Source organism: Aquarana catesbeiana, linkage group LG06, assembly GCF_042186555.1.
Source record: "Aquarana catesbeiana isolate 2022-GZ linkage group LG06, ASM4218655v1, whole genome shotgun sequence".
In the NCBI taxonomy this organism is placed as follows: domain Eukaryota; kingdom Metazoa; phylum Chordata; class Amphibia; order Anura; family Ranidae; genus Aquarana; species Aquarana catesbeiana.
The window spans coordinates 53,764,616-53,780,759 of NC_133329.1; the positions used below are offsets into that span (position 1 = coordinate 53,764,616).

General features: G+C 44.8%; 1 protein-coding gene across 6 annotated transcripts in view; it reads left to right on the forward strand.

Annotated features, from left to right (window-relative positions):
* LOC141148416 (putative methyltransferase DDB_G0268948) overlaps positions 1 to 16,144 on the forward strand; it is a 58,534-nt gene that overhangs the window by 24,782 nt on the left and 17,608 nt on the right. For all 6 annotated transcript variants that reach the window (XM_073635906.1, XM_073635909.1, XM_073635908.1 and 3 more), the window contains exons 6-8: positions 600 to 710; positions 10,013 to 10,113; positions 13,026 to 13,163. In XM_073635906.1, the coding sequence (XP_073492007.1) occupies positions 600 to 710; positions 10,013 to 10,113; positions 13,026 to 13,163 (350 nt within the window). The remainder of the gene's footprint in view (positions 1 to 599; positions 711 to 10,012; positions 10,114 to 13,025; positions 13,164 to 16,144) is intronic.

Genomic DNA, 16,144 nt, shown 5'->3' on the forward strand with positions numbered 1-16,144 from the left:
AAACAAGTCTTCTTGTTTCATTGTTTCTGACTGCTGCACCTTATAAAATGTGCTGTACATTACATACACCTGACTGCTGAATTCTGTACACTGTGGGGTTGATTTACTAAAGGCAAATCCACTTTGCACTACAAGTGCACTTGGAGGTGCAGTCGCTGTAGATCTGAGGGGAAGATCTGAAATGAGGGGAAGCTCTGCTGATTTTATCATCCAATCATGTTCAAGCAAGAATGCTGCTTTTTATTTTCCTTGCATGTCCCCCTCAGATCTACAGCGATTGTACTTGTAGTGCAAAGTGGATTTTCCTTTAGTAAATAAACCCCATAGTGTACATTATGATTTAACTTACATAGCCTAAACTACTATATGTATGCTGTCCTGCATATTGCATACAGTGGATCACTGCAATCTGTGCTATATATTACATACACCAAACATCTGCACTCTATACCCTGTGCTATACATTATATTCCCCACATCACTGGACTCTATATGCTAGAATATACACTTACATTTTTTTTTTTATATATAAAATCATTATTTCATCAGTGAAGGGGCACACTTTTGCGGATATATTAATGTAGATGTCATCATTTCAGGTCGATCGGGTCTTAAAGCCAGGAGGTTGTCTTGCTTTCTTCACCTACTTGACCAATGTGGAAATTCACTACAAGGACCGCTCAGAACAGATGACTGAGGTCTTTTTGGATGTCAGTACTGAATATCTTTGTGTTTTCAGTGTCCCTTGTCTTACATACTGCCTTGTCTGAGATATCGCTGTTGTATTTGTGAGTGATAAGTAAGCCTGGCATGATATAAAATCCAGTATAAGAGTTTGGAAGCAGTCACCTGCACTCCCCTTTCTTCACTGTGCCGAGCACTCTGGGGGCTTCCAGGTCTGGGACGCTCAATATGTAAATACTGACTGATTCCAAAGTCAGAGCTATGCCCCTCCCACTCCATGTACAATACTTGTCTTTCCATTGGTCGGAAAGTGGCAGTGCATTGTACTGGGGGTGTGCTGGTATCCCTCATATGAATTCCAAGCTCCTGGGAGTTCAGGGGCCCCTCAGTATAATATATGTTGGCACCTTGTGTGATCTGATTTTAAAAATATCAGCTTCAGTAATTCTGTGTGTTAAGATGTTTGCTTTAAATACAATATTAATCAGGAGGTATTTGTAAATTATCAATTTTTTAACTTACTGAGAGTCCAGTGTTGACTCCAAATAAATTACACAGTGCACAGTATGCATTCAAGTATTACTAAACCCAGGACCCTGCATTCACTATATCTGGTCTCCCACAGTACACAGAACATGGAAATGTAATAGTTTTAGTAAATATAAACTGCTAAATACCTTTTCTCATCATCAGTATATAGTAGTCTTATGATGACTTCTATAAGTGTCTGGTTAAAGCTTGAAGGAGGAGTTTTCATTCTCCTCTGACTGTCCTATGAGGCTGCAGGACCCCTGACCCTCTGCCTGGACAGTGCTGATTGGCCCTGTGCTGATCACATGCACACTTCCACAAAAAAAAACTCTAGCAATACACACCAAACTGAGCATGTGCAGAGTGTCTCCAAGGCTCTGTTCTATCAGGAGATGGACTGGGGACAGTGGAAGAAGGGGAGGATCAGAGAAGATAGGATCAAACAGTCTTTTTACACAATGCGGAGGATTAACCCCTTGGGTTCCTCAGTGAGCATAACAAGCATGCTTTACTGCATATACACACTGATTTTACTGTTCTGGGTTTAGTAACACTTTAAATAAATCAGCATTAGGGTTGATTTATTAAAGGCAAATAGACTGTGCAGTTTGCAAGTGCAGTTGCTTCAGAGCTTAGTAAATGAGGGGAAGCTCTTCTGACTTCTATCATCCAATCATGTGCAATCAAAAACTTTTTTTTTTTTTCCTTGCATGTGATTGGGTATTCTTTGCAAAGTGAAGTTTCACTTCTTTTACTAAACTCTGGAGCAACTGCACTTGCAACGTCCACAGTCTGCTTGCCTTCAGTAAATCGACCCCATTAATGCTTAAAACCCATCTCCAAGAATAGAAAGGAGCCCAGTCAGGGCTGGACTGGGACAAAAATTTGGCCCTGGACTTCATCCAGACTGGCCCACTTTAATTGAATAAAATGCTGCCCTCCCCCCCAAAAACCATGCCCACCAAAAGGCCCCCACATCCATTATTGTATATCATGAGGGGGTGGGAGTGAGAGAGAGAAGGCGGGGTTGAGGGAAAGGGGGTGAGACAGAGGGGGGGCTGAGACAGACCACATAGCACTGTCCCTATCCTCAGTCCCTCCGCAGGCTCTGTGTGGACAGGTATGTGTAGGATGCCAGGTAGCGCCGAGTCTCCCTCTTGATCCAGGGGTGCTCTCGCTGCTCTGCTTCTTCCAGCTGCTCCTTGGCAGCCTCCGCCTCCTGCCTGTCCTCTTCCTCCGGGCCCGCCAGTCAGCCTGTCCTCCGGCCCAGGCCGCATTGTTCTTGGAGCAGAGAGGAGGTGGAGGAATCGAGGTTCTGGGAGTGCCGGGGTGGCCGCGCCCGCTCCTGTTCGCCTCTTCGGTGGTCAGGGAGGGGGTGGAACTCTTCTCCCACCCGGGCTCTCACATCTAACTGCCCTCCTCGCTGGCCACCTTCCCCGAATCCCCACCGATGTTTGCTCCCGCTGCTGCCGAACTATTTAAAAAGAACGGCCCACTGAGCCATCGGCTCACCGGGAAACTCCCTGTAGTCCCCATGGCCAGTACATGCCTGACCCCAGTCAGTGTTTACCTGCTTGCCGACCAGGAGTCATAATTATACTGCGGCAGGTTGGCTTTCCTGGGCGAATCGCCATAGCTGTATGTCAGCCTCTTTAAGAGCTCTTGATGCGCGTGGCCGGCGGTTGTGATGTCCGCCAGCCACCCGTGATCGCTCCTCACAGAGCCAGAACGGGGATCTGTCAATCTAAAAGACATATCCCCGTTCTGACAGGGAAGTAGAGAGAGATCTGCTTTTCCTAGTGATCAGGAACAGCGATCTCCCTCTCCCCCTCTCCCTCTCTCCTAGTCAGTCCCATCCTCCCACAGTTAGAAACACCGCCCTAGGGAACATTTAACCCCTTGATCACCCCTTAGTCTTAACACCTTCCCTGCCAGTGACATTTATACAGTAATCAGTGGCTATTTTTAGCTCCAATTGCTGTATAAATGTCAATGGTCCCAATAAAAAGCGTCCGATCTGTCTGCCACAATGTCCCAGTCCTGCTAAAAATCGCAGATCACCGCCATTTAGTAGTAAAAAAAAAATAATAAAAATAACATAAATCTATCCACTATTTTGTACACGCTATAACTTTTGTGCAAACCAATCAATATACGCTTAATATACGCTTTTTTTTAATAAATAGCGCAGAAAATACCGCAGAGGTGATCAAATACCACCAAACGAAAGCTCTATTTGTGGGGAAAAAGATGTCAATTTTGTTTGGGTACAGTGTCACACGACTGCGCAGTTAAAGCAACGCGGTGCTGTATCACAAAAAATGGCCTGGTCATTAAGGGGGCAAATCCTTCCGCGACTGAAGTGGTTAAAAAGCAGCTCTGTCTGCAAAGATTGCCAACTACAGGTCCCTGTACCCCGCAGTAATCTAATCCTACCACTAGATGTCCTCAGTCTTCTGGAGTGAGATGAATTGAAATGCATGGCACATACTATATTCATTTTGTTATTTATTTAACCACTTCCCACCCAGCCTATAGCATATTGACGCCCAGCAGGATAACCCCCTAGCACGCGCCCACGGGGGGCGCTCAGCGTGGCAATCGGGGACGGCGTGTGTCCCTCGGACACAGAGCTTCCCCGATCACAGTAAACAGCCAATGAATTTGGCTGTTTACCACCTGATTGGCTGTGTCAAAGTCACAGCCGATCACATGTCATAACAAACTAGGCGCCACGCTCTGTGCGTGCCGCCGGAGGCGTACAGTGCAGGGATCGAGGAAGGCGCTTGTCCTTGGACACAGCGCTTCCCCGATCAGGGTAAACAGCCAATGAAATTGTACAATCACAGCCGGTCACAAATGTAAATACTGAGGAGAAGTTACTATCTGATCTCTGCTCTCTCCTCACACACCGATCGAGCAGAGATCAGTAAGGGAGCTGTCATTGTATATTGTCTGTATACTGTGCACAACATGGCCCCCCCCAATAAAGAGGACCTGTCACACAGCCCAGTCCATCAATCAGCCCATCTGTCAATCAGCCCAGCGCCACCTGTACCGCCACCACTACCCGTACCGCCATTGGTACCACCATCAGGCCCACCATCGGTACCACCACCCGTACCGCCATTGGTACCACCACCAACACCTGTACCACCACCTGTACCGCCATCGGTACCACCACCCATACTGCCACCTGTACCACCATCGGTATCGCCACACAGGCCCGCCACTAATACCACATTGGTACCACCACTACCACCAGCAGTACCATTACATAGGCCCGCCAAAAAGCACTACCATAATGTCGCAAAAGGCTTTACACACTTGAGGAGGCATATGCCATTCTTACCATGTCCGATGATGAGAGCAGAGGGAAGCTCCCATCATCCGATTCTGGTTTGGAATATGAGCCAGTGGAGGATAGTGGATCAGAGTCCGAGTCTGCAAGGGAAACCGTCCCTCCCAAAGGAATGAGATCAGGACCAAGATCAGGAGATCTGCCCACCACCAGCAGCGCCAGACCGCAGGAAGAGGAGCCCAGTACAAGTACTGGAATCAAATGTCCAACCTGAAGAACCCAGCCCCAGTCCTACCTTCCCGATGCCCTGGCAAACCCCTTATGGTTGCCTGCCAACTCAGGATCCGCTATCATCCCCCCTTTCAACGTACAGCCAGGTGTGCAGCCCGACACTACAAATTTTTCTCAATTTGATTATTTTTTTTTATTTTTCCCACAAGATTTGCTGCAGAATATGGTGGATCAAACTAATCTATATGCATCCCAATTTATTGCTGCCAACCCCAATTATTACTACGCACGCATGTTCCAGTGGCGACGCCTAACACTGGACAAGATTAAATTGTTTTTGGGCCTTACGTTTAATATGGGGCTTACAAAAAAGAACGAAGTCCATGCATATTGGTCCACCAACCCCATCCAACACATGCCCATATATTCTGCTGTCATGTCCAGGACAAGATACAACATGATTATTTTTTTTTCTCAACTTCGATGACAATCACAGTGCCCTCCCAAAGATCATCCCAACCACGACAAATTGCACAAGATACGCCCCCTAATCAATTCCTTTTCCCAGTGATTTAGAGACGTTTTTATCCCAGACCAAAACATTTGTGTGGATGAGTCCCTCGTACATTTCACTGGCCGACTGCACTTCTAGCAGTATATACCAAGCAAGAGAGCCAGGTATGGGCTGAAATTAAATAATTTATGTGATTGAGCCACTGGATAGGTCTTCACATTCCCGATCTACGAAGGCAAAGACTCCCAGCTCCAGCCCCGTGATTGCCCCACATATATTGGAACCAGTGGGAAAAATGTCTGGGAGCTGGCATACCCCCTGTTCGAAAAAGGATACCATTTATATGTTGACAACTATTATACCAGCCTGCTTCTTTTTTGTCACCTTTATAGTAAAAAAACCCCGGCCTGCGGTAATTTAAAAAAAAAAACGGAAGGGATTCCCACAAAATCTGTTGACAAAAAAATTGCAAAACGGAGAATCGGCATTCATGAGGAATGAGGAGGTGTTGGCCATGAAGTGGAGGGACAAGAAAGATGTCCACATCCTCTCTACGATCCGCAATGACACCGTGGTGGAGATCCAAAGAGGACGCGGCCCCATTGTAAATTCCAAATGTGTCCACGACTACAATATGTACATGGGGGGGTGGATTTAAATGATCAGATGCTACAGCCCTATTTATCAACCAGAAAGTCCTGTTATTGGTACAAGAAAGTTGCGTTTCACCTGTTTCACATGGCCCTTTTTAATTTGTTTGTCTGCTACCAAAAAGCAACTCAAAACCAACAAGTCACCTACCTCAAGTATATTGAATATATCGTCACTGCCCTCATTTACCAACAAGGTCCTGCCCCTGGAAGCATTTGCTCTGATAGTGTGAGTCGACTTCACGAGCAACACTTTCCCTATCACATCCCCCCCCCACAGAATCTGGAAGAAGATGCCAAAAGAAATGCTGTGTATGCAGCAGAGGAGGAGTAAGAAGAGATACCAGCTATTATTGTCCCCAATGTCCCTCCCAACCTGGCCTGTGCATCGGAGATTGCTTCAAAAATTATCATACATCTATCCAATATTAGTTCCCCTTATTATTAACAGACTGCCATTTACCCATTTGCCTGCTACCATGTTAATTAACTGACCCTGGCCTGTTTACCGACGATGTCTTTGCTTGCCGATTTAAACCACGTTTCTGACTTCCAAGTGCACCAACCTCGGCCTGTTAATCAACCATGTTTTTGCCTGCCACTTGGACTGATCTTTTGGCCATCTACTTTAGTACACAGGGGTCTCACATATGTGAGGGGCTTCAGAATAGCGTTCTGAGTAGAGAAAACCAGTTTTTGTTTTCTGTGCTCCCAGAACAGGGTCTGGTTGCCCGGAGGCTTCAAAGCAATTTGGGTGGGAGAAGCCTCTACCCCTGTCCCCCTGGCCCTAAGCTTGATGGTCCTTCCTGCTGCCTGGACCAAATTTTTGGCTGTGCTGACCATATTGCTGCCTGTAATGACCCATGAGATTATGGACCATGTTTCTTCCTGCTGCTTGGACCAATACTTTGGCTGTGTTGACCATATATCTGCCTGCTGCCTCTACTGACTTTGGACAGTATTTCTGCCGGGACACCTCTGCCTGCTACCTGGACCTGTGCTTTGGCTGTGCTCTGGCTGTGCTGACAGTATCTCTGCCTGTACGAACTATGGACAGTATTCCTGCCTGCTGCCTGGATGATTGCTTTTGCTGTGGCTGACCTCATTCCTGCCTGCTGCCTGGACCGATGCTCTCCTCTGTGGACCACTGCACTTCTAAAACCACAGGTAATCTTTTGTTTTTGGTATGTACTTGCTATGTGTTAGAAATATGAATTGCCTTCAAAAATGTGATCGGTAGTCAAAAAATGATATGTGTAATTAATGCTGCTAGAATGCCTGGAGGTGCTACTTGGATGTTGGTCCTCTGTATGTGGCCAGGCTTCGTTAAAGTCTCACACATGTGGTATCCCCATACTCAGGAGGAGTAGCGGAATGCATTTTGGGGTGTTATTTTTGCTATGTACATGCTATGTGTTAGAAATATCTTGTAAATGGACAACTTTGTGGGGAAAAAATGCATTTTCATTTTTTTCCCACATTTTCCAAAACCTTCTGGAAAAAAAAGAACTCAAAAGACTCATTATGCCTCATAGATTATACGAGCCTCTGTATGTGGCCAGGCTGTGTAAAATTCTCACACATGTGGTATCGGCATAGTCGGGAGGAGTAGCAGAATGTATTTTGGGGTGTAGTTGCAATTATGCATATGCTGTGAGAAAGAAATAATCTGTTAATATGACCAGTTTGTGTTAAATAAATAAAAAAATAAATAAATCTTAATTTTCCCAAGAATTGTGGGAAAAACTTCAAAAAACTCACCATGCCTCCTAAATACCTTGGACTGTCTACTTTCCAAAAAGGGGTCATTTGTGGGGTATTTGTGCTTTCCTGGCTTGTTAGTGTCTCAAGAAATGAGATAGGCCTTCAGTACATCAGGTGTGATCAGATGTGATCAATTTTCAGTGGTTGTCACCATAGTTTGTAGACTCTATAACTTTCACAAAGACCAAATAATATAAACTAATTTGGGTTATTTTTACCAAAGATATGTAGCAGTATAAATTGTGGCACACATTTATGAAGAAAAATTACTTATTTGCAAAATTTTACAATAGAAACTAAAAGTGTTTTTTTTCAAAATTTTCGCAGTTTTTTTCGCTTATATCGCAAAAAATAAAAAAACCCAGTGGTGATTAAATTCCACCAAAAGAAAGCTCTATTTGTGAGAAGAAAATGATAAAAATTTTGTTTGGATACAGTGTAGCATGACTGAGTAATTATCATTCAAAGTATGAGAGCGCTGAAAGAAATTGTTCTGGGCGGAAAGGTGCATAAGTGCCTGGTATTGAAGTGGTTAAAAGCCCAACAACAACAAAAATCTACCCTTGCCCTGCCCCCTACTTTTGTTTATTTATGGTATGTTATTTTATTTTATTAATTTAACATTTTAAATTAATTTGTCCATTAATGCTTCAAATTTGAGTGTGGGGGAGTTGTGACAGGGCTCTAAATTTGGCCAATTCAGCAGGAATCGGCTGATGTTTCAGCAGTAGGTGACCAGCTCTATTCAAAGCTCAGTTGAACGTTTTGGTAAAATAAGAGAAATACATCCCAGGTGTAGCAAAATAAAAAGGTGAACAATGTCTTACAATCTGCTTAAAGCGGGGTTCCACTCATATTTTTAACTTAATCTTACTCCCTTTCAGTTAATTGCTTGGATGTTCAAATGCCGCACAAAATTTTTTTTTATCGCTGTAATTACCTTTATATTGTACTTTATTGTGGCACTTCCTGTCTCTCCTCCCATGGGAGTAGGCGTGTTTATTGCCTTTCCCCAGCGCTGTACTGTCTCCTGGGAGCTTAGTGTCAGACTTCCCAAGATTCAGTGCGGAAACAATGATCATGCGTGTGAACAAGCTGTGAATGAACAGCATTCATCGCATCCAGGAAATCAATGCTTGTGGGCTTCGCATGTCCACAAGCAAGATAGAAACAGCCAGCGTCACATTTTTTAAGTTATTCTTCAGTACGAAAACAGACAGAGGCGGAAATATTACACCCAAACTGTAAGTATTATTTTGTGGTTAGCAAAGTTTCTCAATGACCTAAAAAAAAAAAAAAAAGATTGGTCGCCGGACTCCCGCTTTAAGCAGAAAAAGCAGCCATAGTCCGAGTAGAAAAGCCTGTCTCCTGGTAGCAGAGAAGAACCCTTGCCCTCTGTGTAGAAGCAGTGGTCTCTCTGCAGAGGTTGGGCACCTGACTTGCTGAGTCAGAGCAAGTGGCGGCCCATCCATAAGGGGCACAAGGGCGCCGCCCCCCTAATCAATGTGTACGGCCCCTAATCGACATACAGGGCACTGGACGCATGGATTTCAATTAGGGTTTTTTTTTTTGAAGCACATGATTAGAGCCTGAGGCTCTAATTGGCTTTAAAAAAGGGTGGGCTCGGGGTGCAGAGCATTGCACCCCAAGCCCACCCAGTTGTGTGACCATAGCGAATTAATATTCGCTATTGTCTTCCTGATTCTCCTCCCGGGCAATCAGAAAGCAGGTCCTGATACCCAATTGGCTGAGAGGAGAATCGATCATATTGGCCGCTGAGGAGCAGGAGATGCCGAGCAGGAGACGCCGAGCAGGAGATGCCGGCCCACAACCTAAAAGCAGTTTGCTGATCGAATGGGGGCGGGGGTTTTACAGACCGTCCAGGGGGGTGGCGAGTGGTTTGTTTGCTGTCCCCCCCCAAATGGAGTAACATCCGCCACTGGTTAGAGCCATGGCTTTCCAATCAGCAGGGCGCATGAGCTTTACTGATTGCAGAGCTGTGGGTCTGACTTAACTGGGGCCAAGTTGGACCTCGAGAGAAAGAAAGACCACAGCTTCCACACAGAGCAAAGGTTCATCTTTTCAGCTGCTGGCAGGGGACAGGCTTTTCTATTCAGACTGTGGCTGCTTTCTAAAGGAAAAGGAAGTGTAAGACTTTGCACACCTTTTTATTTGGATACACCCGGGAGGTATTTAGCCGGTTTAAACTGGAGGTTTAGTTGGGTTTTAATGTGGAGCCTCCTTTTAAATGCAGGTCAATCATGACATAATTATTTATTGAAAAATATCTCCATTTGTCTCCATGTGTAAAGACACAAAAATGTCACTTATTTTCAGGCGATAAATATTCTGGCCCCATATCAAAGTGAGAAGATTAACAATATGAAGACTGCATACAAGGAAATATATGAAGCCATCCTTTACCCCGACAAAAGAAGGTCCGACTACTTTTATATATCAATCATCTGATATGTGGTAACCTCTGGTCACCGGCTCCCCCGGCCATTTATGGGGTTCTGAATGTTGGGAATTTACTGCCAAATCTTTTCAGAAATAGCTTAAAGGGTTAATTATATTGTTCTATTCCTTAAAAATCTGATGATTTACAGCTTTCTTTTGCTATTTAATTTAAAATAATTATTTTACAAACACATAACTGTGTGTGCGCAATGCACTGGATGTATAGAACTCTCAACTTTAATCTTCCATTTCATGTCTCTTTAACAGAAAGTCTACAGATCCAGCACTGCTTCCTCCTCCACTATCTGACAAGACATACATATAATTGAAAAGATAAAGGGACTTGGAACACTCAACAAGCACATGCGGAAGCTCACCTTCCTCAGGACATTTTGACAACTTGTACCTTATTGAAATGTCAAAATAGACTTTTGATCCCCTTTCAAGCTTTGGGAGTGTCACCTTATCTTTTTGGATTATATGTATTTTATGTTCTGTTGAGCAACCGGGTCCATTTTCTCTTGGATATGTCTGCAGAAACAACCACTGGATTATACACCAGCACCTTATATACAGAATTCTGAGCCAGCACTGCTTCCTCCTCCACTATATACCTAGCAGTGGTGGCTGGTGCTCAATTTTTTTTTGGGGGGGGGGGTTTGGGGGTGGGTTTGTTATGCTTGCGTCTATCTAGCAAGGTTACTTTGCAGTATAAACAAGGATACTAAGACCTCTGCATTGTACAAATGTGCTTTTACTGAACAAAAATTCTGTACATACAAAACTATCACAATATTAGGAACACATATAAAGACGGACAGATATATCAAGCAAGATGCTTAGAAAATAAGCAGAAACTATGGTCTGTAAACAGTAGAAATATGCTTAAAAGTTACTTAACTCCGGTTACTGTGTGTTCATGGTCTCCATTGACAACTAGGACTCAGTCTTCCAAAGCAATTGCTGTGGAGATCAGGTATCTTCTTCTTCAATGGCTTCTGGCTGGTTACAGATTTTTCCTCTTTGGTCTTAAGGCATGATGAGAGTTTTGTGCAGCTTATCCCTGACAACAATTTTATATGTCAGGTTGTTTACCATAACAACTGAATAACAGAAAAACATCTCTGTAGCTTTCAATTAGAGAGGCACTCTCAAATTCTACCTCAAGGTGGCACTCTGGTATCATACATGCCATAGGTTTATCTAGAGCAGGCTTTCTCAACCTTTTAAACCTAGAGGAACCCCCAAAAATAATTTTCATGTCTTGAGGAACCCTTACTAAAACCCATTTATCAAGGCTCAAAAGGGACAATGCCCCTTTTATTAGTGATTAATAGGAAGAAGGCCCCCCTTAAAGTGGTGCTCAGAATGCCACCCTTAAAGACAGCTAAAAAGCTAAAAAGATATTTGTGTCATTCTGCTGGCTTTGCTAAATGGTGCTGAACCTTGAATCCTGTAGGCTCTGGAACCATGGTTGAGAATGGCTGATCTAGAGAGACAATAGACTGCTGAAACTTTCAACTGAAATGTAACAATTGTATCTAAGTTCCCATTGTTTGAGGACAGCCTGTGTACTTGTTACCAAGGGATTAGTTTGAGAAGCATCCACTCAAACCCAACCTGATTTCTGTTTAAAAAATCTGATGGAGAAAATCAGTAATTTAATATATATACACACAACACAGGGGGTGGCAAACAAATCTGGCTCCCTCGCTAAACCCAAACAACCCCACCTCGCCCCTACCATCGCTTGATCGATTGCCCGTTCCGCCCCGCACTTACCCCATTCAGGTTGTGGCTTTGGCGGCTTCCCCCCTGCATGCCCTGTCGATTCCCAGTGGTCGCTTCTCCTCCCGGCCAATCGGGTCTCAGGACCCGCTTCCCGATTGCCCGGGAGGAGAAGCAGGAAGACATTAGCGAATATTCATTTGCTAATGTCACACAAGTGGGTGGGCTCGGAGTGCAATGCTCTCCGCCCCGGGCCCACCCTTTGTGAAGCCAATTAGAGCCTCAGGCTCTAATCATGTGCTTAAAAAAAAAAACCCATTGCAATCCATGTGTTCGGTGCCCTGCATGGAGATTAGGGTCCGGACGCATGGATTAGGGGGGATGGCACCCCTGCACCCCTTATGAGCCACCACCACTGCTGCCTATGCATACACATACATGGCTTAATTTTTCTCTGACCTGATGTCCCTACTCTTTGACTGGGGTAGATTGTAAGATTGCCACATCTGGGATCTCATTTTTAATTTGAAGCCCAACTCCAGGAAACTTAAAAATGATCCCTTGCAGGAAGGCTGCTCCCACATTACAAGGGTTGCTTCTTTAGGTCTAGGGAACAAAAAAGAAGATTTATATACACAATCCTTCATGCTGCTAGGCCTGTCCTCAGGGTCTTCTACCTCACACTCCAGCATTCTAAGGTCCTGACATTATCAAGGCTGATATGGGGTCCATAGTCTTACATTGAGCATGATAATGACAAGGGACAGCCAACTACTAGAGCATAGGGGAGTGCCATCTGCCAGGGGGGTGGAGGATCAGGTAAGCAGAAATGCTGTTACTCTCCCCTAGAATAAGTGAGCAGTCAACGTTGCAGTGCAGTGCAGGCTCAGCCCCACTGCAAGGGAGGATTTTCACATTTCCCGGAGTTGAGCTTTAATGTATTACTAACATACAGTATACTTTATATGTGCTACAGAAGCTGCAATTAGTCATCAGGCTTGTATGTATTGGTATTATCTGTAGTATTCATCCTTGTTTATGTCACTTGTACAGCGCCACAGCATAGGAGCCTACTATATAAATAACTGATAATAGGAATGTAAAGATTGCTTTTGTTTTCTATAACCTCTTCATTAACTCACATTGCTATTTGCCTTTGCAGGATTGAAAACATTGGGACCAAGATCCGAGTGCCATTGTCAAGTCTGATGGGTCTTTTTCCCTCCTTCTCCGCGTTCCAGATCTATCTTAGGACTGAGCCTGAAAAAGCAAAGGAAATGCTAAGAACAGCAGAGGAAAGGTGAGAATGTAGAAGAATGGGACAGGAAATAGCAGGGAACAGAGGACAAGAAAGGTATGAATTGTGCAGCAGTGTTGTCACCCTGAGGACAGAGTGATCATAGAAGGACATGAAGATTTAAATAGTCTTTAATATAGGTGTGCACACGGACAACGCTGTATCCTGGCCTAGACCGACAGGGCCCAGGCCTAGGGCAGCACTTTGCAGGGGAGCAGCATGGGAAGAGTCTCCGCCGGCTTGCGCTACACTGTTAGTGTAGCGCCAGTCCTATGGGGCGGGCTGGGCTGAGAGGCAAATTAGTCTAGCGCCCCCATAACTACTTCCATTATGCGGGCGGCCGGCATTCTGAAACTGTGGGGGGGAGGGGGGTGCCACTTCTAATACTTCTAATTTTGACTGTCCTATCATCCTGGACCACAAACCTTCCTCACCGTGCTATATGTTTTCTGCTGCACCATTGGCATAGTTTTATCTTCTTAGTCCTCTCCATAAAATTATCAGAAATGTTGTGCTTAAAGTAGAACTATAGGCAACACTTTTTTTTCATTTTGGATAGAGTAAAAGAGGGTTATAGCCCCTGTCAGTTTATTTTTTACCATCCCTGTCCCATTGTGGAGACTTCCCTTCACTTCCTGCCCCATAGCCAAACAGGAAGTGAGAGGAAATCTATGCAAATTAAGGGAATCCATTGCCCCGCCCCCCCAACAGGCCCTCAGAACTAGTGTCCCCACTCGAAAATTTCAGGTCAGGTCTTAAACAGCAAGGGGTGTGGCCTTGACAGGAAGGGGTGGGTCATATTTAAATTAGGGGGTACACGAGTTTAGTCAGGTCTAGGGCAGCATAAAACCTAAATACACTACTGCGCACGGGGTGTGCCTGGGCACATCCTAATCACCTTGTGCACCAGGGCTTTTTATCATCCAGAACACTGCTCCATCCCAGTGCACACATTCTTCAGGCACACTGGTAATTAGATAAAAACAGAGGGTACACTGGCCTAGTGCATTATCCAACAACAATTTTTGTGATTATAAAATATACAGTATCTCACAAAAGTGAGTACACCCCTCATATTTTTGTAAATATTTTCTTCTATCTTTTCATGTGACAACACTGAAGAAATGACACTTGTCTACAATGTAAAGTAGTGAGTGTGCAGCTTGTATAACAGTGTAAACTTGCTGTCCCCTCAAAATAACTCAACACACAGCCATTAATGTCTAAACCGCTGGCAACAAAAGTGAGTACAACCCTAAGTGAAAATGTCCATATTGGGCCCAAAGTGTCAATATTTTATGTGGCCACCATTATTTTCCAGGACTGCCTTAACCCTCTTGGGCATGGAGGTCACCTGAGCTTCACAGGCTGCCACTGGAGTCCTCTTCAACCCAACCATGACGAAATCACAGAGCTGGTGGATGTTAGAGACCTTGCGCTCCTCCACCTTCCGTTTAAGGATGCCCCACAGATCCTCAATAGGATTTAGATCTGGAGACATGCTTGGCCAGTCCATCACCTGCACCCTCCGCTTCTTTAGCACGACAGTGGTTGTCTTGGAGGTGTGTTTGGGGTTGTTATCATGTTGGAATATTGTCCTGGGACCTAGTCTTTGAAGAGAGGGGATCATGCTCTGCTTCAGTATGTCACAGTACATGTTGGCATTCATGGTTCCCTCAATGAACTGTAACTCCCCAGTGCCGGCAGCACTCATGCAGCCCCAGACCATGACACTCCCACCACCATGCTTGACTGTAGGCAAGACACACTTGTCTTCCTAACCCGGTTGCCACCACACACGCTTGACACCATCTGAACCAAATAAGTTTATCTTGTTCTCATCAGACCACAGGACATGGTTCCAGTAATCCATGTCCTTAGTCTGCTTCTTGTCTTCAGAAAACTGTTTGCGGGCTTTCTTGTGCATCATCATCTTCTGGGATGACCATGCAGACCAATTTGATGCAGTGTGCGGCATATGGTCTGAACACTGACAGGCTAATCCCCCACCCCTTCAACCTCTGCAGCACTCATACATCTATTTCCCAAAGACATCATCTGGATATGACGCTGAGAATGTGCACTCAACTTCTTTTGTCGACCATGGCGAGGCCTGTTCTGAGTGGAACCTGTCCTGTTAAACTGCTGTATGGTCTTGGCCACCATGCTGCAGCTCAGTTTCTAGGAAATCTTTTTATAGCCTAGGCCATCTTTATGTAGAGCAATAATTCTTTTTTTCAGATCCTCAGAGTTCTTTGCCATGAGGTGCCATGTTTAATTTCCAGTGACCAGTATGAGAGAGTGAGAGCGATAACACCAAATTTAACACGCCTGCTCCCCATTCACAGCTGAGCCTTGTACCATTTATGAGTCACATGACACCAAGGAGGGAAAATGCCTAATTGGGCCAAATTTGGACATTTTCACTTAGGGGTGTACTCACTTTTGTTGCCAGCAGTTTAGACATTAATGGCTGTGTGTTGAGTTATTTTGAGGGGACAGCAAATTTACACTGTTATACAAGCTGTACACTCACTACTTTACATAGAAAAAGTGTAGCAAAGTATCATTTCTTTAGTGTCACATGAAAAGATTTAATAAAATATTTACAAAAATGTGAGGGGTGTACTCACTTTTGTGAAATACTGTAGCTGCTCACAAACATAGGAAGTAAAAGCGCTCATCCAGCCTCTAAATGTGGCTACAATCTCTCAGCTTTGCTGAAGCCTCTAGCCCAAGGAGGACCTCACTAGGGTCCCTGCAGCCGATTCTTTTCAAAGTTATGTCCTTCTTCATCAGAGCCACACACGGCCCACACCTGCTTCTCTTTGATGGGCTGATCATACAATTTTTAGCACCTGATCTAAGAAGAGCTCCCTGCAGCCCCCTTCCACCCCCCACATCACCACCGCAGCCGCTGCCTGTCTTCCCCGCCTTCTGACTCTGGGCACCATGCACGGGAGGACACACAGCCATCCTCAGCA